We start from the raw sequence: 24,816 nt of genomic DNA, 5'->3' as shown, positions 1-24,816 counted from the left end.
GCACGTGGACACATACCCTTAATCCACCCCTGCTCACACCCTAGGACCCTGGTGTGACAACCTAACGACTTTGCATCTCACATAGATGCTACCAATCACAGTAGAAATAAAAAGTTTTGGAAAACTTTTTTTTTTTTTCTCTTTGAATCTTAAAGATTTTGTTTCTGTAGCTCCCAGCTGCCGGGCGGACTAATTCTTTCCTTATTACAGGTACCTTAGAAGAAGGCAATCAGCTGATATCGCTGGGGGAACCACAAAGCCAATGCTAATTTTCCCTGCTGTGCCAATCCTGGGGTATCGGAGCATTGAACGTCGCTGAATGCCAGCTGTTCCAGAGAGCAAAGAGCCGCCATGGAGAAGGCTCTGCTCGGACTATTAGGGGGCAATCGCTCACATTTGCAGCTGCTTATCTATATAAAAAAAAGGGAAGAGTTAATAAAATATTATTTACCACTATCTGCATATTTATTCCTTTCGTCTTCGTTCCACTGCCGCCCATCACTCAGGGTGTACGGGGTGTACTGCGAGAAGATGGAAATAACGTGACATCCAGGGGGAGCGAGGGTCGGGTCCAGCGATGACGGAATGCAGAGCTCAATCATTGGCCTGTGAAAAGTATGAGACCGTGAACACCATCACATGTCATGTCTTCACAAACTTAGTGTAATTTGCAAAACAATCTATCTGCCTGTCTGTCCCTATTCCATGGTGCCAGATTCTAATCATTCTCTCCCTGTCCCCAGCGCCAATTCTTCATGGAGGGGAGCAGAGACTGCCTGTCCTGATGCAAGAAATCTGTATAGGTGAAGCTGCTATGACATCTCGGTAGGTGCAGCACGTTCCTATGCAGAGGGCAGCAGACAAGATTAGTTTGTCACCTGTTGCTACGCTCTGCATAGGCAGCAACTAAGATGGCATAGCTGTCAGCATGATGAAGTGACCTCTCCCCTCACCTGCTGATGAAGTAGTTTGAAATGTAAAAAAAAATGTCCACTGGAAAAAAAAAAGTTTTTACGTACTTTTTCAAACCCTTACTAAGGTTGGGGTCAAAATTAGGGATAGGACTTGGGTTAAACGTAAGGTTAGGTCAAGGTTTAGGGTTAGTATCATGGTTATATATAGTGCTAGAGTTAGGTTTAGGGCTTGGGTAGTAAAATACATAAGAACACAAAAACGTAATAAAGAGAGAAAAATATATAAAAGAAATATTTAACATTATTTTTAACATTTTGGATTTCAGCAAAAAAAAAAAAGCAGAAAATAACTAGAAGGTCAGATGACAAACAAAAAGTGAAACTCATATATTCTATAGAGTCATTTCCTCTCCATCCACGGTTTCCAAAGTGTTTCTAAAGTTTTCATACTTTTCCTTTTTTCATAAATACCCTTGTCCATATTAATAACCATATCAGACTGTCTATAAAATTCCTGCAGAGGCGGCGGTACCTCACTCAACCGGTGCCGGGCAATTCGCTTTCGCGCAGCATACAATAATCTAGCTATGGCCACTTTATGATGATTTGGAATTCGGATCTCGTCCACATATCCCAAAATATATATCACAGGATCGCTTGCGATTGCACAGCCATACGATTTCCCAATTGCTTCTCCCACCTCTAACCAGTATGAATTCAATCCCATACATTGCCATGTGTAGAATCCCTGCCCCCTCGGACTGGCACCTAGGACACTCGGAGGTCTGTCTCAGCCCTGCCTTATATAGCCTATCCGGAGTTCTATATACTCTGTGAAGCACATATAACTGCGAAAGTCTACCCGGCTCACTTAATGATAATTGGGGAATATACTCCATGATATCCTCCTATTTATCCTCCTCTATCCTTCCCAGCTCTCCCTCCCATTTCTCTTTTGCCTTAATAGGGAATCGATTAAGAAAGGTATATAACAAATCCCTATAAATATCCGAGACTACCCCTTTCGTTCCTCCCGTTGCACAGACATAGTTCGCCAGAATATCTTTATAAATTCCCATATCCACCATTTTGCTCTGCACACGATAGTCATGTCTCAGCTGTCCATATTGAAACCTACAAGTCTCCTGCAACCCGTAACTCCTGCAGTGCTTCTACGGATAACAGCCCTTGTGCGTCCTGACACTGAGCCACATATTGAATATACAATGATGTCCAATTTTTGAATTCCCCCATTTTAATAAATTTAGGTAGTATTTCATTATGCCATATTGGGGAGAGATTTGTTAAAAGTCCCACTTCTCTTGTCTTTTTAATTGCCTCCGATACTTTTTGAACCAGTATCAAAGAAGGATAGGCCGTTCCAAATTTCCCAAATCCCCCTGCCTCCAATCCCTGAACCAATGGGTCCCTTCCCACCAACCAAACCAAAATCCGCTGAACCATTCACCTCTCATCTGCTGACCCTGCGCTGCCAAAAAGTAGATCCAGGGATTCGGAAGGGCCAAACCTCCCCCATCTATAGGCCTCTGAAGCAATTCCAGCCTAATTTTTGGCTGTTTCTTCCCCCAAAACAAGGTCGTGAAATATAGAGTTTCGGGCGAATTATGCAATATATACAATAATTGGGGCATAAGAATCATTTTAATTAAGTTTATCCTTCTCACCACTGAGAGATATAACTTGCACCACGCCCCATTTTCTTCCTAAACCCGTCCAACAATGGGGACAGATTCAGATCGACGTAGCTCGAGAGAGGAAATGACACTTGAACACCCAAATATTTTGAACTGAGAAGCCACGGTCAGCTTACTACCTTCCCCTGATATTGGGATGTCAGTGCCCCCTGTATCCACTATCAAGATATATAGGTCTCAGCCTTTGCTTTCCAAATACTTCGCCCATGGGAGACTTTACCGTTCAGACGGCCGCCCCTTACTGGCATCTTCATAGGCGTTATTAAGCAGCTGCATTTCCTCACTGTTCAGATGGATGGAGCAGCGGTGATGGGGCAGAGGTTTCCCATCCGATGTGTTGGGTATAGACAGGAAGTTTGGTAACCGATCAACAGCCACTAAAATAAACAGAAAACTTTTTATATCGGTTTCCTAGCTAAACAAATGTTATTCTTTACATAATGAAATGTTATGCTAATTTCTGAACTCCAAATCCATTGACACTCCCCAAATGCACTTCCAGGCTAATTTGCATGTGGCTTAGAAGCTTGATTTCTCAGCTCTGTTACATCGGATGATTACAAGATTGGTATCATATTTATTGTTGTACTAAGACCAATACGGACGGACCCCTGGTTTCAGTGGGCAAATATTCCCTTTAAATTGACCAATCTATAACTTATTGAACTGTTCTCTTTTGTTAGGTCATTAAAAAAAAAGAAAATCAGCTTTTTTTGTTTTAAAGCTGTGTAACAATACAAATGCTGCCATAGGAAGAAATTACCTATCTCAACGACCGGCCGAGAAATTCACCTCCTGATCCCAATTACCTACATAACTAGGCAGTTCAGAAGTATGGAATAGCTGGGTGACAACTCTTCTATTGTCTCTTGTGCCATTTTGTTGGGGTTTTGCAGAAATATTCAAGCTGGTCTAACCTAAGGATGGACCATCAATGTGCTTCAGAGGTATCTCCAAAGCTGGGACTCGTACAACCACAGGAGAGAGAAGACTTCAGTGGTCTTCATTAAAAGGAATGGGTCATCAGAAAATGATCTACTGTTTAAATCAGGTATTTATGTTTCAAGTAATTTTTCTTTAAATTATGATATTTTTTTCCTATCACCAACTGTATAAAAGAAAACATCTTGCAATGTTCCCAACAACCAATAGGACTCATACTTCCTGTTCTGTAATAATCTTATCGTCATTGTAGGAAGGATTACAATGAAATGTACCAACTCTATATACAGTAGATAACACAGGATCCACCATTCACAATAGGTGATGTCACAGCTCACCTCCTCCTCCTGTACAATGACTGATAACACCTCTATATACAGTAGATAACACCGAATCCACCATTCACAATAGATGATGTCACAGCTCACCTCCTCCTCCTGTACAATGACTGATAACACCTCTATATACAGTAGATAACACAGGATCCACCATTCACAATAGGTGATGTCACAGCTCACCTCCTCCTCCTGTACAATGACTGATAACACCTCTATATACAGTAGATAACACAGGATCCACCATTCACAATAGGTGATGGCACAGCTCACCTCCTTCTCCTGTGCAATGACTGATAACACCTCTATATACAGTAGATAACACAGGATCCACCATTCACAATAGGTGATGCCACAGCTCACCTCCTCCTCCTGTACAATGACTGATAACACCTCTATATACAGTAGATAACACAGGACCCACCATTCACAATAGGTGATGTCACAGCTCACCCCCTCCTCCTGTACAATGACTGATAACACCTCTATATACAGTAGATAACACAGGATCCACCATTCACAATAGGTGATATCACAGCTCACCTCCTCCCTTCCTATACAATGACCTTTTGCCCAGGTCATAGTTTGCTTAGAGAAATTGTCACAATCCATTTTTGGATGCGTGGCAGCTCTGGTTCCACTATGATTTAAATGTAGCTTTTTTCCTTTCAGGCCAGCAGGGGTTAATGTCAGCTTCCTTTGCTGGCTGTGTATTGCAATTGCAGAGTTGCTCGCTCAGTCAGCTGATGTGGGTGGTGACCACTCCCACCAACATTTAAATAGTCACCTGATGCATCAGCTGACTGTCGGGAATAGAGCAATCTATGCTGACCAAGCCTGGAGTAAGGAGATCGCTGGTTGCAGTGGTGAATCTGCTGGTTTTGTGGAGTTTGTGGTCTGGGTGCCTTTTTTCTGCTGTGCAGTGCTTTGCAGCAGAAAAGGCTATTAAGCTAAGTTTGGTGTTTTCACTCGTGTTTGTCACTGCTCCCTGTGTTGTATCATTTGTAGTGGTGAGGCTAGCGCCCCTCCTCCCCAATGCACAAGCCAGGGCAGTGCGAGGTGACAGCGAGGAACAAGGTTCCTGACGGCGGTGGGGGGAAGGACCCACTTAGGGCGTTAGGGGAGTGCAGGGACAGGCTTAGGTTTGAGCTCAGGAGGTGACCATCCCTCATTCCCTACCGGTAGGGCCTTCCTCTTCCTATTTCCATCTCATTGAGTGTGTGTTGTGCCGTCCGCTTTCCGACCCCAATATCATGACAGAAATATTCTCCTATGCAAGTTCAAAGAGTCAGAACCAATCTACTGCTGTCTATGTCCATATGGACTTGTGGTCAGTGTGAAAACTAAAAAAAAACAACAGTTTTTTCTTTTCATACTGGTAGTAATATGAAAATAGAAAAACACAGTGTCAACATTTAAAAAAAAATACAGATATATTTATTTAACATTAATATCTGGTATAATCAATAATTCCTGTACTGATTATATATTGCCGTAAATTACATGTGACTGGTAACGTGATCAGCCCTATGTCGGTGTCAGGCACATCCTGCCCATACCTAGGCCATGTATAAAAATTCTTGAAAGCCTACGGCGAGGCAATGCTGTTCACTAACATGAAATTATGTTTTATGGCATCATAGTTAATAATCTTTATTTTTGTATAGTTTCTTACAATATTTTATTTCAGTATAATTTGTATGTATTTAGTGCAGCATGCATGAATTTGTTGGAATCATTCCATTTACTGTAATAGGGCATATTTTTTTTTGGGGGGGGGGGGATCCCATTTTTACCAGCTCAAGGAGCCCCTTGAACTTAAATTGCACTTTTTGCTGAAGTGCTTCATGAGATGGAAACTATGTGAAGATCCTTCCCTGGAACAACGCCTAGACATTCCATGAATGTGGCAGGTGCCTCGTAAAGGATGTCTCGGGATGCAGAAAGAAATCGCTTCGTGCAGAATCCACAAGTACACGACGACGAGGAGGACTGAACGCTCCGTCTCTGCTGACACCGCCGCTTCCGCAGCTCATTCGCTCCCGAGATCTAAACAATGGCGTAATTACTTTTTAATAGCGTAAGAAAATACATTCAGATTGAGGAATTTCAGCAAATTTCACCAACGACTTCATTGCTCAGCATATTTATACAAGCAAAAATAACCCGGCAGAAGAAGTCATTACTGATTGTTCTATCCTGCCATTGTGGATATAATGTAGAGCAGGTGCCCGTACAGAAGAATAATGGTAACGGTGCGTGTGCACAGCATCGTGCCCATTCAGCCCCGTTCACTGAAATGCTGCAGTACCAGACACAACCTATAGACAAGAGTGGCGCTGTTTCTGGAATAAAAAGAAACGAAGGACCCAATTACATCACTTGCCTTATTTTATTATTTTTTTGCGACTTTTCTTTTTTTTTTATATTGTGTCATTTGTTGCCAGTTCTTCTACCGATATCTTGACACAAGAGTTGATGATTTTATTTATTTTATTTTTTTTGCAAAATCAAAAATTATCTTTTTTTTTTTGCTTTTAACCTTTTATGGCACCTTGTTTTTAGAGCAAAAAAGCCGCATCATCCTTTAAAATGTCGAAGCTTAGTCTTTAATTGCACAGAAATGTGATGAACTACGGTAGGTTACAATTTGTGCAAAAATGTAGCAAAAAATTGCACATTTTTGCAAATTTTGCAAAAAAGTTGCAAATCGTGAATTGGGCTAAAACATCTGTATAAGGAAAAAAAACATAAAAAAAGGTGCAAATTAGATAATAAATAAGGAGCAAATAAAGTCATTATGGCAACAATTTTTACTTAAGAAAAAAGGCGCAAAAGGCAATGATGAATTAGGGCTTCAGTTTTTTGGGGGGCGAGTTGTAATTTTCAATGGCACTATGTCATTTGCCGTATTGGGAAACTCATTCTTTGGGGAGAAATTAAGAATAACATCAAATGTGATTTTTTTTTTTTTTCGGGGGGAGGGATGAAGAGAGGGGTATCTTTACAGTATTGGGTCCATTGCTTTGATATTTGTGACCTACTAAATTAAATAGGAGTTGACCTAGTATTGATATTCTAATGAGATAAATGACCTTTTATGTTGATAGATCATCAATATCAAAGCGGCACCTTCTACAGGTCAGCGTGATGACGGTAATAGCAAATTTACATATTTTTTGTTTCTATACATAAGCTTTGTTATGTTTTATATTTCATTATACCTCACTTTTTATATCGTGTGGGGTAGAGATAGGCAAGAGTCCGCTCTATTGTGGGTTGCTGTATTATATGTCTTTGACTTTTTCATTGTTTTTAAGTATTTTTTGTGGTTCTTTTTGTACAAATAAAGCATGGTTCATTTTTTTTACTCTCATCCCTGTGTTACGGCATGTTTCTTGTTCTTTTAAATTTTGATTTATGACCCAAATCACAAATGACAAACCAAAAAAAAACAAGTCAACCGTCCATAAAGGGCCTGAAGTTCCTTGTGTCGTGACACCATAACTTGTGCATACAAATCCTATTGACTAATCGACTCTAAATGTAAGTATCAGCTCTTCAATCAGTAAGCTTCCGAGATCTGTTACAGAATTGCAGCTTTTCCTGGGTTCATAAACAAAAGCTGCCGCCGCTCATTATTCCATTATTACCCGGGCCGCACACATTATCCTTAGATGAGAAGATCATTAGCACGAGAGTAAATATATTTTCTTTCGTTAGCTAATTGCCGTAATTGAGGCTCGGTAAACCTACCATTTATTTTGGTAACTGGGGACTTGGCATCAAACTGTGAAATCTTTGTTATAAAATCTTCTGGCAATCGCTCCTTAAAAATAAGAAAGAGAAAACACAATTTGTAACAAGCTCCAGAACAGACACATGATCTTTCAGATTGTTACTGAGAGTGAGGGTAATGGTTTGTAGACTTTTGCAACCCATTTTATTGCTCAAATGTAGCTGTGATAAAAAAAAAATAAGGCAATTTTGCAAATTACCCAGCTTAATTTTTTTCTACCGTTTTTGTATATCCAGCTCCTATGCAGATTTATGTGTTTCCATAGTAACAGACTACAAACATACTCTGTGTAGCCTCATTCTGCAATGATATTCGTATCCATCTGTCAATCATTTGTCTTAATATCTCACAGTAGATGTGTCAGCTGAATGTTAGGGACGGATGGAGGAGTATGTTTGTGAATTATAGCCTTGATGACACAGGTCAACATAGGAGCTGTAAAACAAAAAAACGCAAGAGATTATAATCTGGATTATTTTAAAAGTTAAAGGTGGCCTATAATTTTATAAAATTCCACATGTCAGATGTTTCATTAAATATCAGGCGCAGAAACTCTCAGTTAACGTTATGCCCCTCTTTTATTTTTGGCTATGTTCACCTCCGAGCAGTGAACAGATTCACAGAAAGTCTATAGCACATAAATACAATTACTATTCAGCAGTCTGAGAATTCTCGCTGACAACCAATGTAGGGAATGTAATGGAGGAGTCCATATTGGGTGTCACTCAGCTTTCCTAAACACAGATATAACTATAGCATTTTAATGAAAGGAAGAACCCAATGGGTGCAAACAACATTAGCCAAAAACCATAGTGACCAGACTAGTCAGCATAAGAGAGCACTGGTCAGCATCACAGAGGCAGCACTAGTCAGCATCACAGAGACAGCACTAGTCAGCATCACAGAGACAGCACTAGTCAGCATCATAGAGACAGCACTAGTCAGCATCACAGAGACAGCACTAGTCAGCATCACAGAGTACAAGTCAGCATCACAGAGACAGCACCTGTCAGCATCACAGAGACAGCACTAGTCAGCATCACAGAGACAACACTAGTCATCATAAGAGACAGCACTAGTCAGCATCACAGAGACAGCACTAGTCAGCATCACAGAGACAGCACTAGTCAGCATCACAGAGACAGTACTAGTCAGCATCATAGAGACAGCACTAGTCAGCATCACAGAGACAGCACTAGTCAGCATCACAGAGACAGCACTAGTCAGCATCACAGAGACAGCACTAGTCAGCATCACAGAGACAGCACTAGTCAGCATCACAGAGACAGCACTAGTCAGCATCACAGAGACAGCACTAGTCAGCATCACAGAGTACAAGTCAGCATCACAGAGACAGCACCTGTCAGCATCACAGAGACAGCACTAGTCAGCATCACAGAGACAACACTAGTCATCATAAGAGACAGCACTAGTCAGCATCACAGAGACAGCACTAGTCAGCATCACAGAGACAGCACTAGTCAGCATCACAGAGACAGTACTAGTCAGCATCACAGAGACAGCACTAGTCAGCATCACAGAGACCGTACAAGTCAGCATCACAGAGACAGCACTAGACAGCATCACAGAGACAGTATGAGTCAGCATCACAGAGACAACACTAGTCATCATAAGAGACAGCACTAGTCAGCATCACATAGACAGCACTAGTCAGCATCACAGAGGCAGTACTAGTCATCATCATACAGACAGCACTTGTCAGTATCATACAGACAGCACTAGTCAGCATCACAGAGAGAGCACTAGTCAGCATCACAGAGACAGCACTAGTCAGCATCATAGAGACAGCACTAGTCATCATAAGAGAGACAGCACTAGTCAGTGGAGTGCCCCATCAGGGCAAGGGGGTACTCGGTACCGGGTCCTGCGGTTCACAGGGGGATGTCACGGTGGCTGTGACCCGGTCCGTGTCCCTGGGACATCCGTATAAAAGGGGAAGGTCTTTAAAGGGATAAAGTTTATGTTCGTGACGCCACCTGTGGTATTCGGTCAGGGTGACCGACGCTGCTTTAAGGGGTCCGCTGGTGTGATGTTATGGCAGCTAGATGATATACCTTCCCACAGGTGAAGTATATCCCCAGGGCTTCCCAGTGTGTAGATGGTAGAATGGTGAGAGGTGCAGTGAAGAACGAGGACACAAGGTTGCAGTCTCTTTACCTATACTGAAGACTTCAGCATCCACAGTCCAGAGCACCAGACCCCAGGGCAGGCAGAGTCCGACCGGTTTGGAGGCAAGTCCAGAGTCCCCTTGTCCAGGTGGAAATCAATAGCCTTCCCTTGCCCTGTAGTGGTGTAGTCATTTACTGCATAAGCTTCAAATAAGGTCCTCACAGATGTTGTGTCTCTCTCTCTCTCTGTGTCCCCCGTAGTCGGATAGGACAAAACCCGTATGACTGGTGGCTTGAGGCGGTTTATAGGGACTCTAGCATGCCCCGGCCTCTGAGGGGTGCCACCATGCCACCTGGGTGAAGGTGCGGACAGGTAACATGCAGTTAGCTGTCCTGCCGGTCTTTGAAGTAAGGCGTAGAGGTCCTTACTACCTCGGTGTTCCGGCTACCGGTTATCTGCGCCTCAGAAGGAAGCAGCCTACTCCTGGCTGGTCCCCTTCTGGTATCCTCTCCTGTGCTTTGCTTTCCTTCACGCTCGCTGCAATACAATTCTGCTTTCAAAATGTCTCTTTCTGGGAGCTGCAGCTCTTAGGGCATGCACAGCTCCGTGGACCCGCTCCTCTGTCCTCTGACAGGAACTCGCTCCCGCCAGGAACAGCTTCCCTGAAGGACTGACTAACTTTCCCTACAGGCTACCAGTTATATATGGGGAGTCACCTAGTAAATAGGATCAAAAGCTCCCCTGGTGGCCTAGAGTATGAATGTGTTGCATGTTTCTGATACCTGGATGCAGTTATCCTTCCTTGCCTCCGAACGTAACATCACTCTCCCCGGGAGGAAAGCAATACCACTGTGATGACAAGGACCCTGGGGCGCCACATCAGCATCACAGAGACAGCACTAGTCATCTGTATAGAGAAAGCACTAGTCAGCATCACAGAGACAGCACTAGTCAGCATCACAGAGACAGCACTAGTCAGCATCATAGAGGCAGCACTAGTCAGCATCACAGAAACAGCACTAGTCAGCATCCCAGAGACAGCACTAGTCAGCATCACAGAGACAGCACTAGTCAGCATCACAGAGACAGCACTAGTCAGCATCACAGAGACAGCACTTGACATCTGTATAGAGACAGCACTAGTCAGCATCATAGAGACAGCACTAGTCAGCATCACAGAGACAGCACTTGACATCTGTATAGAGACAGCACTAGTCAGCATCACAGAGACAGCACTAGTCATCATAAGAGAGACAGCACTAGTCAGCATCACAGAGACAACAGTAGTCAACATAAGAGAGCACTAGTAAGCATCACAGAGACAGTTCTAGTCAGCATCACAGAGACAACACTAGTCAGCATCATAGAGACAGTACTCATCAGCATCCGAGGCAGCACTAGTCAGCATCATACAGACAGCACTTGTCAGCATCACAGAGATGGCACTAGTCAGCATCACACAGACAGCACTAGCCAGCATCATACAGACAGCACTAGTCAGCATCACAGATGGCACTAGTCAGCATCATACAGACAGCACTAGTCAGCATCACAGAGACAGCACTAGTCATCATAAGAGACAGCACTAGTCAGCATCACACAGACAGCACTAGTCAGCATCACACAGACAGCACTAGTCAACATAAGAGAGCACTAGTAAGCATCACAGAGACAACACTAGTCAGCATCATAGAGACAGTACTAGTCAGCACTAGTCAGCATTATACAGGCAGCACTAGTCAGCATCACAGAGACAGCACTAGTCGGCATCACAGAGATAGTACCAGTCAGCATCACAGAGACAGCACTAGTCGGCATCTCAGAGACAGCACTAGTCAGCATCATAGAGACAGCACTAGTCAGCATCATAGAGACAGCACTAGTCAGCATCATAGAGATGGCACTAGTCAGCATCAGAGATAGCACTAGTCAGAATCATACAGGCATTACTAGTCAGCATCACAGAGACAGCACTAGTCAGCATCACAGAGACAGCACTAGTCAGCATCACAGAGACAGCACTAGTCGGCATCTCAGAGACAGCACTAGTCAGCATCATAGAGACAGCACTAGTCAGCATCATAGAGATGGCACTAGTCAGCACTAGAGACAGCACTAGTCAGCATCATACAGGCATTGCTAGTCAGCATCACAGAGACAGCACTAGTCAGCATCACAGAGACAACACTAGTCGGCATCACAGAGACAGCACTAGTCAGCATCATAGAGACAGCACTAGTCAACATAAGAGAGCACTAGTAAGCATCACAGAGACAGTTCTAGTCAGCATCACAGAGACAACACTAGTCAGCATCACAGAGACAACACTAGTCTGCATCATAGAGACAGTACTAGTCAGCATCCGAGGCAGCACTAGTCAGCATTATACAGACAGCACTTTTTGGCATCATACAGGCAGCACTAGTCAGCATCACACAGATGGCGCTAGTCAGCATCATACAGGCATCACTAGTCAGCTGTTATGAACAGGTGATTCAGAACCACAATGGACCTAGTGGTTAAGAGCACACAAAGTGACCTGATAGTTACTAACATAGGACGAGCTCTGAGACGTGGGAACTCTGCTGACCGCAATCCCTAATCCTATCATACCACACTAGAGGTAGCCGTGGATTGCGCCTAACGCTCCCTATGCAACTCGGCACAGCCTGAGAAACTAGCTAGCCCTGAAGACAGAAAAATAAGCCTACCTTGCCTCAGAGAAATTCCCCAAAGGAAAAGGCAGCCCCCCACATATAATGACTGTGAGTTAAGATGAAAATACAAACACAGAGATGAACTAGATTTTAGCAAAGTGAGGCCCGACTTACTGAATAGACCGAGGATAGGAAAGATAGCTTTGCGGTCAGCACAAAAACCTACAAACAACCACGCAGAGGGGGCAAAAAGACCCTCCGCACCGACTAACGGTACAGAGGTGCTCCCTCTGCGTCTCAGAGCTTCCAGCAAGCAAGAAAAACCAATATAGCAAGCTGGACAGAAAATATAGCAAACAAAAGTAACACAAGCAAAACTTAGCTTATGCAGGGCAGACAGGCCACAAGAACGATCCAAGAGAAAGCAAGACCAATACTGGAACATTGACTGGAGGCCAGGAACAAAGAACTAGGTGGAGTTAAATAGAGCAGCACCTAACGACTTAACCTCGTCACCTGAGGAAGGAAACTCAGAAGCCGCAGCCCCACTCACATCCACCAGAGGAAGCACATAGACAGAACCAGCCGAAGTACCACTCATGACCACAGGAGGGAGCTTGACCACAGAATTCACAACAGTACCCCCCCCCCCCTTGAGGAGGGGTCACCGAACCCTCACCAGAGCCCCCAGGCCGACCAGGATGAGCCAAATGAAAGGCACGAACCAGATCGGCAGCATGAACATCAGAGGCAAAGACCCAGGAATTATCTTCCTGACCATAACCCTTCCACTTAACCAGGTACTCAAAATGGCCCTCGGGCGTATTAAATGCTGTTTTCCATTCATCGCCCTGTTTAATACGCACAAGATTATACGCACCACGAAGATCTATCTTGGTGAACCAAATAGCCCCCTTAATCCGAGCAAACAAATCAGACAGCAGCGGCAAGGAGTACTGAAATTTGACCGTGATTTTATTTAGAAGGCGGTAATCAATACAAGGTCTCAGCGAACCATCCTTCTTGGCCACAAAAAAGAACCCTGCTCCCAATGGCGACGACGACGGGCGAATATGACCCTTCTCCAAGGATTCCTTTACGTAACTCCGCATGGCGGCGTGCTCAGGCACAGACAAATTAAACAGTCGACCCTTAGGAAACTTACTACCAGGAATCAAATCGATAGCACAATCACAATCCCTATGCGGAGGTAGGGCACTGGACTTGGGCTCATCAAATACATCCCGGTAATCTGACAAGAACTCTGGGACCTCAGAAGGGGTGGATGATGAAATAGACAGAAAAGGAACATCACCATGTACCCCCTGACAACCCCAGCTGGACACATACATTGATTTCCAATCCAATACTGGGTTATGGACTTGTAGCCATGGCAACCCCAACACGACCACATCATGCAGATTATGCAACACCAAAAAGCGAATATCCTCCTGATGCGCAGGAGCCATGCACATGGTCAGCTGGGTCCAGTACTGAGGCTTATTCTTGGCCAAAGGCGTAGCATCAATTCCTCTCAATGGAATAGGATACTGCAAGGGCTCCAAGAAAAACCCACAGCGCCTGGCAAACTCCAAGTCCATCAAATTCAGGGCAGCGCCTGAATCCACAAATGCCATGACAGAATAGAATGACAAAGAACAGATCAAAGTAATGGACAAAAGAAATTTCGACTGTACCGTACCAATGGTGGCAGACCTAGCGAACCGCTTAGTGCGCTTAGGACAATCGGAGATAGCATGAGTGGAATCACCACAGTAAAAACACAGCCCATTTTGACGTCTGTGTTCTTGCCATTCAGCTCTGGTCAAAGTCCTATCGCACTGCATAGGCTCAGGTCCATGCTCAGATAATACCGCCAAATGGTGCACAGTTTGACGCTCACGCAAGCGTCGACCGATCTGAATGGCCAAAGACATAGACTCATTCAGACCAGCAGGCATAGGAAATCCCACCATAACATCCTTAAGGTCTTCAGAGAGACCTTTTCTGAAAATTTCTGCCAGCGCACATTCATTCCATTGAGTGAGCACAGACCACTTCCTAAACTTCTGACAATATATCTCTACCTCATCCTGACCCTGAGACAGAGCCAGCAAACTTTTCTCTGCCTGATCCACTGAATTAGGTTCATCATACAGCAATCCGAGCGCCAGAAAAAACGCATCAATATTACATAATGCAGGATCTCCTGGCGCAAGGGAAAATGCCCAGTCTTGAGGGTCGCCACATAATAAAGAAATAATGATCTTAACTTGTTGAACTGGGTCACCAGAGGAGCGGGGTTTCAAAGCCAGAAACAGTTTACAATTATTCTTAAAACTCAGAAACTTAACTCTATCTCCAGAAAACAAATCAGGAATAGGAATTCTTGGCTCTAACATAGAATTCTGAACCACAAAGTCTTGAATATTTTGTACTCTTGCAGTGAGATGGTCCACACAAGAAGACAGATCTTTAATGTCCATCACTACACCTGTGTCCTGAACCACCCAAATGTCTAGGGGAAAAGAAAGACAAAACACAGTACAGAGAAAAAAAAATAATCTCAGAACTTCTCTTTTCCCTCTATTGAGAAGCATTAGTACTTTGGGCCTCCAGTACTGTTATGAACAGGTGATTCAGAACCACAATGGACCTAGTGGTTAAGAGCACACAAAGTGACCTGATAGTTACTAACATAGGACGAGCTCTGAGACGTGGGAACTCTGCAGATCGCAATCCCTAATCCTATCATACCACACTAGAGGTAGCCGTGGATTGCGCCTAACGCTCCCTATGCAACTCGGCACAGCCTGAGAAACTAGCTAGCCCTGAAGACAGAAAAATAAGCCTACCTTGCCTCAGAGAAATTCCCCAAAGGAAAAGGCAACCCCCCACATATAATGACTGTGAGTTAAGATGAAAATACAAACACAGAGATGAACTAGATTTTAGCAAAGTGAGGCCCGACTTACTGAATAGACCGAGGATAGGAAAGATAGCTTTGCGGTCAGCACAAAAACCTACAAACAACCACGCAGAGGGGGCAAAAAGACCCTCCGCACCGACTAACGGTACGGAGGTGCTCCCTCTGCGTCTCAGAGCTTCCAGCAAGCAAGAAAAACCAATATAGCAAGCTGGACAGAAAATATAGCAAACAAAAGTAACACAAGCAAAACTTAGCTTATGCAGGGCAGACAGGCCACAAGAACGATCCAAGAGAAAGCAAGACCAATACTGGAACATTGACTGGAGGCCAGGAACAAAGAACTAGGTGGAGTTAAATGGAGCAGCACCTAACGACTTAACCTCGTCACCTGAGGAAGGAAACTCAGAAGCCGCAGCCCCACTCACATCCACCAGAGGAAGCACATAGACAGAACCAGCCGAAGTACCACTCATGATCACAGGAGGGAGCTTGACCACAGAATTCACAACAGTCAGCATCACAGAAATGGCACTAGTCAGCATCATACAGACAGCACTAGTCAGACTAATAAAGACAGCACTAGTCAGCTGTATAGAGATGACACTGGTCTTTTTGCTGCCGTTCTTGAAGACTTGTCCTGCCATTTATCCCTGCGCTTGTGTGCAAGGAGACGTTTATGGCAGATGCCATCCTGATTGTTCATTAGATGAGGAATCTAACATCATTATCTCGCTGCTCGGAGCATTAGGAGCCGCTTGTGCCGATCCCAGGAGTCAGATCTGCTGGTGTAATTCTGTTCTGCCATAACTGCGATTAAATAAAATGCCGCTTACAATATAACTGCAATATCGCTACCACAGACACATATCAAAAACAGGAATCCAGTGCAAACGGACTAATAGACTCCTCAACCTACGTCTTACAGCCTGACTGGGCACAAAAGGGCATACGTCAAGGACAAGTCATCGATGTGGGGTCTGTAGGATCTGACATTTGGGACCCCTGTGAACACCGGGAATAAACGGGCAGAAGAGCCTAAACCATGGTTGAGTCACTGCAGTACATAAGTGGGAGATTGTGGAAGGTTCTAGAGAGGAATACCACCACCAGCTCTTGCGCCCTGGTTGGCACTATAATGGGGGCGAGACTGATCCGTGCTATGGGCCACCTCTGCCCCGCTGTGTATGGCATTGGACAATAGCATTGGATTTTAGCCCTTCATTGCATTTTTAGAAACATTATCAATCAGGCGTTAATGGGATTCTGGACGGCTGAACTGTAATTGAAATGTATATAAAATGTACTTGTAATGTAAGAAAACCTCCAGGCGACAATTAAAGATGGAAACGTAAAATCTGCTGCCGTCACATTTCCTACAAGATGAGTCCTGTACTTGGTTCTACTCTCACTTTTCTGTTTCTGGTCTTGTTCATTGGAATCTGTCAACTCTTTTCTGCCTTTAAACTAATATTAGTGCCAGGAAAGTGAGAATTCACAGTCACCCCAGATGTCCTGTGGGTGGTCTGGGGCCTGGCAAGTGCCTAAAGGGTTATTCCCATCTTCACAGATGGACATTGTTGGATAGTTCGTGTAAAAACGAGTACTTTTGCAATTTGCTGCTTATTAAAATTTGCAGCCATTCTTGAGATATTAACACTTTGCTTTTGTTTACAGCTTGTTACTTAGGAGTCCGACCACCGCTGCTGTCTAACTTGTAAGGACAGCGCTGAGGCTGGACAAATATTAGGAGGTAACAGCGCGCTCCAGCGATCCTGATAGCTTCAAAATAGAGTTTACAAGCTCAAAGGAAAAGAGCTTGTAAGCACTGCGCATGTTCTGTATATTTTTGTTTATTTTCTTTTACCTATGTTTATTATGCTCCGTGGTCTGGAAAGACATCAGATCATAATAATGCACATTCCCCATTGAATAAATTTGATGAGCGAATCTGTCAATCATGAACAATCGTGTGGTGCAGAGAAATTGCCAGGCTGGGGGACCTTCATCATTTTTCTGGCACTGTATTACGTGGACACTGTCATCGAGAGTCAGTGCAGCAGCAGAGCGCCATCAATCCTGCGATTAAACCCATGAGTGTCGTGACAAAGGCGTTGTTACTATAGAGGCTGACCATGTACAGTGACATGCAAAAGTTTGGGCACCCCCGGTTGAAATTACTGTTCTTGTGAACAGTTAAGCAAGTTCGAGATGAAATGATCTCTAAAAGGCCTAAAGTTAAAGATGACACATTCCCTTTGTATTTTAGGACAAAAACATATATACTGTCACAGCTTGTAAATGCTTTTTGCTGCCAACCAACAGTCTTTCAATTCTTCTTTAAGAAATTTTCATCCATTCTTCCTTGGAAGATTCTTCCAGTTCTGTGAGATTTCTGGGTCATCTTCCACGCACTGCTATTTTGAAGTCTAGCCACAGATTTTCAATGATGTTCAGATCAGGGGACTGTGAGGGCCATTGTAAAACCTTCAGCTTGACCCTTTGGAGGTCGTCTTTTGTGTATTTTGATGTGTGTTTAGGATCATTATCCATTTGTAGAAGCCATCCTCTTTTTCAACTTCAGCTTTTTTACAGATGGTGTTATGTTTGCACCAAGTTTGCACCAAGAATTTGTTGAAATTTAATTGAATCAATTCTTCCCTCTACCCGTGCCATTGGCTGCAGCACAACCCCAAAGCATGATTGATCCACTCCCCCATGATTCACGGTTGGTGAGACATTCTTTTCCTGAAATTCCATGCCCTATTTCCTCCACACATACCTTTGATCATTGTGGCCAAAGAGTTGCTTCCTTTTGATGCTGAGTTTTATGGTGAGGACGCAAGACGACTCTTCCAAGAAGGCCATATTTGTGCAGATGTCTCTGAACAGTAAACAATGTACAACAACACCTTGTCTGCTAAATTTTTCAAAGTTTTTTTGCAGTCAAGCAGGGGTTCTGATTTGCCTTTTTAGCAATCCTACCAATAGCTCTCACTGAAATTTTGCTTGGTCTTCCAGACCTTATCTTGACCTCCACTGTTCCTGGTAACTGCCATTTCTTAATTACATTTTGAACTGAGGAAAGGGCAACTTGAAAATGCTTTTCTATCTTCTTATAGCCTTCTCCTGCTCTGTGGGCACCCACCATTTTCAGACTGCTAGTCAGCTGCTTAGAAGAACCCATGGCTGCAGTTTTTTGGCACAAGGTTAGAGGAGGCTGGGTTTTTATAAATCTGGGAAATTTGCATCACCTGGCCTTTCCTAACAGTGATAGTGAACAAGCCATCACCCTAACAGGATAATTAAGGTCTGAAACCTTTGTCAAACTTATCTGAGCACACAAATCTCCAAGGGTGCCCAAACTTTTGCATTGGCCCATTTTCCTTTTTGTAATTTTTAAAATGTAAAATATGACAATATATATATATATATTTTTTTCTTTTGCCTAAAATACAAAGGAAATGTGTCATCTTTAACTTTAGCTCTTTTAGAGATCATTTCATCTGCAACTTATTTAGCTGTTCACAACGACAATAATTTTGACCAAGGGTGCCCTAACTTTTACATGCCACTGTAGTTACAAAGGAGCCTATTAGGCTACGTTCACATTTGCGGTGCGTCGGGCGCAACCGCGGCGACGCATGCGTCATGCGCCCCTTTATTTAACATGGGGGCGCATTGACATGCGTTGTCTTGCGTTTTGTGATGCATGCGTCTTTTTTGGCGCAAGCGTCAGGGCGCAGAGGACGCAGCAAGTTGCATTTTTTTTGCGTCCAAAATCGGCCAAAAATGGACGCATGCGTCACAAAACAATGCGTTTTTGCATGCGTTTTGCATGCGTTGTGCGTTGCTTCGCCAACACAACGCCCAACAACGCAAATGTGAATGTAGCCTTAGAAAGAAGGTGCCGCTCAGCAGTCCTTTCCCACTATGTGATGGGATATATTGTGAAATGGCCTCAAAACAATGCTCTAATTAGCCCTAATGGGATAAGGGAATTGCACTTGCTGGCCAGGAGGTCAATATCTTATAGATGGAATCAAAGAAGGTCTGCAATCTGTGGTTTCTCATCTGTAAGGCTTCTAGCAGGCGCTGGAGGTCACAAGCTATCAAGACCATATGGAAGTTCGATCTTTCTGATAGAAGTCAATAGTGGCGTATCTTCAAGCTTGTGGCCCTAATGTAAAATCTCCAACAAGGCCCCCGACTATTAAGGTTTTTTAATAGTGTTGGTCTTCTCATATGGGTCAAAAGGACCTTTTGGGTTCCTCTAGGGTCCAGGACCCTAGTGTGGCCAAAACTCCTGTACCCACCATAGTTACGCCCCCGGTAGACAACCCGCTGGTTGACGACGATTGATATAAAACCTCACTGAGCCCTTATATCCAGGTGATCTTACTTACCTTTGGCGTCATACTTAGAAATGTGAGGTGAGGTGTAGCATTGGAGAGGACCACCCTACTGTGTATTTCTGTTCCATCCTGTAGGACTACGCCAGCAGCCTTTCCTTTGTCGTCCACCAGGATCTGCTCCACTGCCTGTATTAAAAAAAGAAACATAATGCAGTAAAAGACTATTATATGGATGGCCCAGCCTTAAAGGGGTTGTCCTAGGCGTAGAATTGAATGACCTATCTACAGAATAGATAGTCAATAGCAGATTGGGGGAAGTCTGACACCCGTTGCTCCCACCAGTCCGCTGCTTTTTGCCTCGGCAGCTGTTTGAAGATGGCAGCAGATGTTCATGTTGACTGGAGCTTTCCTCAGCCGCTCCAAAAAGCCACTGATTGTCAAGGGGTCTGCGTGTCGGACATGCGCGGGTCTGCTATTGATGACCCATCATAGCTAATAAAATCCCTATGCCGGGCAGCCCCTTAAAGGTAAGTCATGAATATCCAATTATTGGGTATCTGCCACCAAAAATGTTCATGAGATGTTGTTCCGGCCCTTGCATGACATTGTTATGCCCCATAAGTACTGTAGCCAATCAGCGGCCGGTAATGGACTGCAGCGCTCACACCTCCCCCAGACACTCAGGTTTTGTCTGAGGTGAATGTGAATGCTGCAACTGTTGATTGGCTGCAGCGTTCTCGTGGCAAAACAATGTCATGCGAGCGCTGGAAGACCTTTTTTTTTTTTAAACGGGAATACAGCATTTAGGAAGAAGTTGTCTAAAAAGTGGATAACCCCCTTAACGATCAGTATACAGACGTACCTTTTCTGTGTAAATTTCAGCCCCTGATTCATCCGCAGCTTTGGCGATGGCATTGGAGAGCGTGCCCATTCCTCCTTCCACGTAGCCCCACGATCCTTTCTTCCCTTCCAATTCTCCCATGACGTGATGGAGTAAAACATACCTATAAAAGCACGACAACAGAAAGGCGTAACATCAATTTAGGGCAGAGTAGTTCTTGTCGCTTCATACATTTTTTTGGATTCTTTAGCCTAAGATCACACCCTTCTGCGATGGCAATCGGTGCAAAAATTATGGCACAAATTGGGTGCACAGTGTCGCAACTCACACCCTACTCCAAAGTCACAACACATTTTTGATAGCCATACTTCTCAATGAGCAAATCAGAAAAAGTGTCATAAATGCATAATAAATGTGGTGCGAGGTACGTCAGGTTTTTGGGGAAAATTAACTAAGAATTGTGGCATATTTACTGTAGCTTGGTTTCTCATTGACAGTATATGCCCACCTATAGGACTTATATACAGAATGTATAAATCTAAACTTAGGGACTTTTTGCAGTTATTCAGGACCACTTTGCTTTGCTTTGAGGGCTACAAGCAAAACTCTCCTTGTTAAACAATGGAATGAAAGTGTTTTTTACAGACGCAGACGAGGGTTTATAAGAGCGGTCATTCCCTATCATCAGAACTGGAAGGAGCAAGACGCTCATTCTGATGATTTAATGGCCGACATGCACGAACTAATCGGTAGCAAACTGGCTCGGGTAAACAGAGGATGTGCTGCATACACCCTGTGTGGGGTCAGAATGATCGTATTAATCATTGTTCACTCCCTATACAGAACCATGGACACACGGTGTAACGGGGTCTACTGTGCTGTAGTACCTCTTTCAGCACCCCCCGTGTTTCAGGAGGTCCACTCTGCTTTTGCTGGATTCTGAATGAAGGACGCTGGCTGGAATTCCTTGATTACATGAGAGCATATAAAAGCTGACTGCTACTCCTCGTATTTCCAGTCTAAAAGAACTCACTTTATTCACAGCACACAGAATATATAACACAGATACACAGGGCAGGCCAATAGAAAAAGCAGGCCAGACATACATTACAATAGCCGCAGGGGGCCGGAGCCTGCTGATATTTACTGTGGGAATTACAAAGGTGGGGGAGGACAGAAGGGGGATATCGTGTCCTCTCTGCCCAGGGGCGCAGCCTGTGGACTGATGCATTTCACATGGAACCTATTATACATAATATATACTGCATAACATATTCTTGGTGCTGGGGGTTCTGTAACACACGGTGTTATGATGGCAATCCAGTGACACAGTGTGCCAGCAATCAGAGCACATACAGTGATCTGACAATAACCCAAAAACAATAGAACGAGCTCTGAGACGTGGAATCTCTGTAGACCGCAATACCTGAACCTATCCTAAACACAACTAAAGGCAGCTGTGGATTGCGCCTGACACTACCTATGCAACTCGGCACAGCCTGAGGAACTGACTAGCCTGAAGATAGAAATACAAGCCTGGCTTGCCTCAGAGAAATACCCCAAAGGAAAAGGCAGCCCCCCACATATAATGACTGTTAGCAAGAGGAAAAGACAAAACGTAGGGATGAAATAGATTCAGCAAAGTGAGGCCCGATATTCTAGATAGAGCGAGGATAGCAAAGAGAACTTTGCAGTCTACAAAAAAACCCTAAAACAAAAAACCACGCAAAGGGGGCAAAAAGTCCCACCGTGCCGAACTAACGGCACGGCGGTACACCCTTTGCGTCTCAGAGCTTCCAGCAAAACGAAAAGACAAGCTGGACAGACAAAATAGCAACAAAAGCAAAGAAGCACTTATCTAAGCAGAGCAGCAGGCCACAGGAAAGATCCAAAGCTCAGATCCAACACTGGAACATTGACAAAGAGCAAGGAAGACAGAATCAGGTGGAGTTAAATAACAAAGCAGCCAATGAGCTCACCAGAGCACCTGAGGGAGGAAGCCCAGAAGCTGCAGTACCACTTGTGACCACAGGAGTGAATTCAGCCACAGAATTCACAACAGTACCCCCCCCTTGAGGAGGGGTCACCGAACCCTCACCAGAGCCCCCAGGCCGACCAGGATGAGCCACATGAAAGGCACGAACAAGATCTGGAGCATGGACATCAGAGGCAAAAACCCAGGAATTATCTTCCTGAGCATAACCCTTCCATTTAACCAGATACTGGAGTTTCCATCTAGAGACACGATAATGCAAAATTTTCTCCACAATATACTCCAATTCCCCCTCCACCAAAACCGGGGCAGGAGGCTCAACAGATGGAACCATAGGTGCCACGTATCTCCGCAACAACGACCTATGGAATACATTATGTATGGAAAAGGAGTCCGGGAGGGTCAGACGAAAGGACACAGGATTGAGAATCTCAGAAATCCTATACGGACCAATTAAACGAGGTTTAAATTTAGGAGAGGAAACCTTCATAGGAATATGACGAGAAGATAACCAAACCAGATCCCCAACACGAAGTCGGGGACCCACACGGCGTCTGCGATTAGCGAAAAGTTGAGCCTTCTCCTGGGACAAGGTCAAATTGTCCACTACCTGAGTCCAGATCTGCTGCAACCTGTCCACCACAGAATCCACACCAGGACAGTCTGAAGACTCAACCTGTCCTGAAGAGAAACGAGGATGGAACCCAGAATTGCAGAAAAATGGAGAGACCAAGGTAGCCGAGCTGACCCGATTATTAAGGGCGAACTCAGCCAACGGCAAAAAGGACACCCAATCATCCTGGTCTGCAGAAACAAAACATCTCAGATATGTTTCCAAGGTCTGATTGGTTCGTTCGGTCTGGCCATTAGTCTGAGGATGGAAAGCCGAGGAAAAAGATAGGTCAATGCCCATCCTACCACAAAAGGCTCGCCAGAACCTTGAAACAAACTGGGAACCTCTGTCAGAAACAATATTCTCAGGAATGCCATGCAAACGAACCACATGCTGGAAGAACAAAGGCACCAAATCAGAGGAGGAAGGCAATTTAACCAAGGGCACCAGATGGACCATTTTAGAAAAGCGATCACAGACCACCCAAATGACTGACATCTTTTGAGAAACGGGAAGGTCAGAAATGAAATCCATCGAAATATGTGTCCAAGGCCTCTTCGGGACCGGCAAGGGCAAAAGCAACCCACTGGCACGTGAACAGCAGGGCTTAGCCCTAGCACAAATCCCACAGGACTGCACAAAAGTACGTACATCCCGCGACAGAGATGGCCACCAGAAGGATCTAGCCACTAACTCTCTGGTACCAAAGATTCCAGGATGACCAGCCAACACCGAACAATGAAGTTCAGAGATAACTTTACTAGTCCACCTATCAGGGACGAACAGTTTCTCCGCCGGACAACGATCAGGTTTATTCGCCTGAAATTTTTGCAACACTCGCCGCAAATCAGGGGAGATGGCAGACACAATGACTCCTTCCTTGAGGATACTCGCCGGCTCAGATAAACCCGGAGAGTCGGGCACAAAACTCCTAGACAGAGCATCCGCCTTCACATTTTTAGAGCCCGGAAGGTACGAAATCACAAAATCGAAGCGAGCAAAAAATAACGACCAACGGGCCTGTCTGGGATTCAAGCGCTTGGCAGACTCGAGATAAGTAAGGTTCTTATGATCAGTCAATACCACCACGCGATGCTTAGCTCCTTCAAGCCAATGACGCCACTCCTCGAATGCCCACTTCATGGCCAGCAACTCTCGGTTGCCCACATCATAATTACGCTCAGCAGCAGAAAACTTCCTGGAAAAGAAAGCACATGGTTTCAACACTGAGCAACCAGAACCTCTCTGTGACAAAACCGCCCCTGCTCCAATCTCAGAAGCATCAACCTCGACCTGGAACGGAAGAGAAACATCTGGTTGACACAACACAGGGGCAGAACAAAAACGACGCTTCAACTCCTGAAAAGCTTCCACGGCAGCAGAAGACCAATTAACCAAATCAGCACCCTTCTTGGTCAAATCGGTCAATGGTTTGGCAATGCTAGAAAAATTACAGATGAAGCGACGATAAAAATTAGCAAAGCCCAGAAACTTTTGCAGACTTTTCAGAGATGTTGGCTGAGTCCAATCCTGGATGGCTTGGACCTTAACCGGATCCATCTCGATAGTAGAAGGGGAAAAGATGAACCCCAAAAA

At 44.4% G+C, this 24,816-nt stretch overlaps 1 protein-coding gene across 1 annotated transcript in view; it reads right to left on the bottom strand.

Annotated features, from left to right (window-relative positions):
* PYROXD2 (pyridine nucleotide-disulphide oxidoreductase domain 2) overlaps positions 1–24,816 on the bottom strand; it is a 118,112-nt gene that overhangs the window by 47,277 nt on the left and 46,019 nt on the right. The window contains exons 9-13 of the mRNA XM_069754005.1: positions 20,636–20,777; positions 19,825–19,959; positions 7,663–7,735; positions 2,850–3,006; positions 452–606 (exon numbers count right to left, since the gene is read on the bottom strand). Of these exons, the coding sequence (XP_069610106.1) occupies positions 452–606; positions 2,850–3,006; positions 7,663–7,735; positions 19,825–19,959; positions 20,636–20,777 (662 nt within the window). The remainder of the gene's footprint in view (positions 1–451; positions 607–2,849; positions 3,007–7,662; positions 7,736–19,824; positions 19,960–20,635; positions 20,778–24,816) is intronic.

Source organism: Ranitomeya imitator, chromosome 2, assembly GCF_032444005.1.
Source record: "Ranitomeya imitator isolate aRanImi1 chromosome 2, aRanImi1.pri, whole genome shotgun sequence".
Lineage (NCBI taxonomy): Eukaryota > Metazoa > Chordata > Amphibia > Anura > Dendrobatidae > Ranitomeya > Ranitomeya imitator.
The sequence above is the reverse complement of the archived record's forward strand: the minus strand, read 5'-3'. Positions and strand labels throughout refer to the sequence as shown.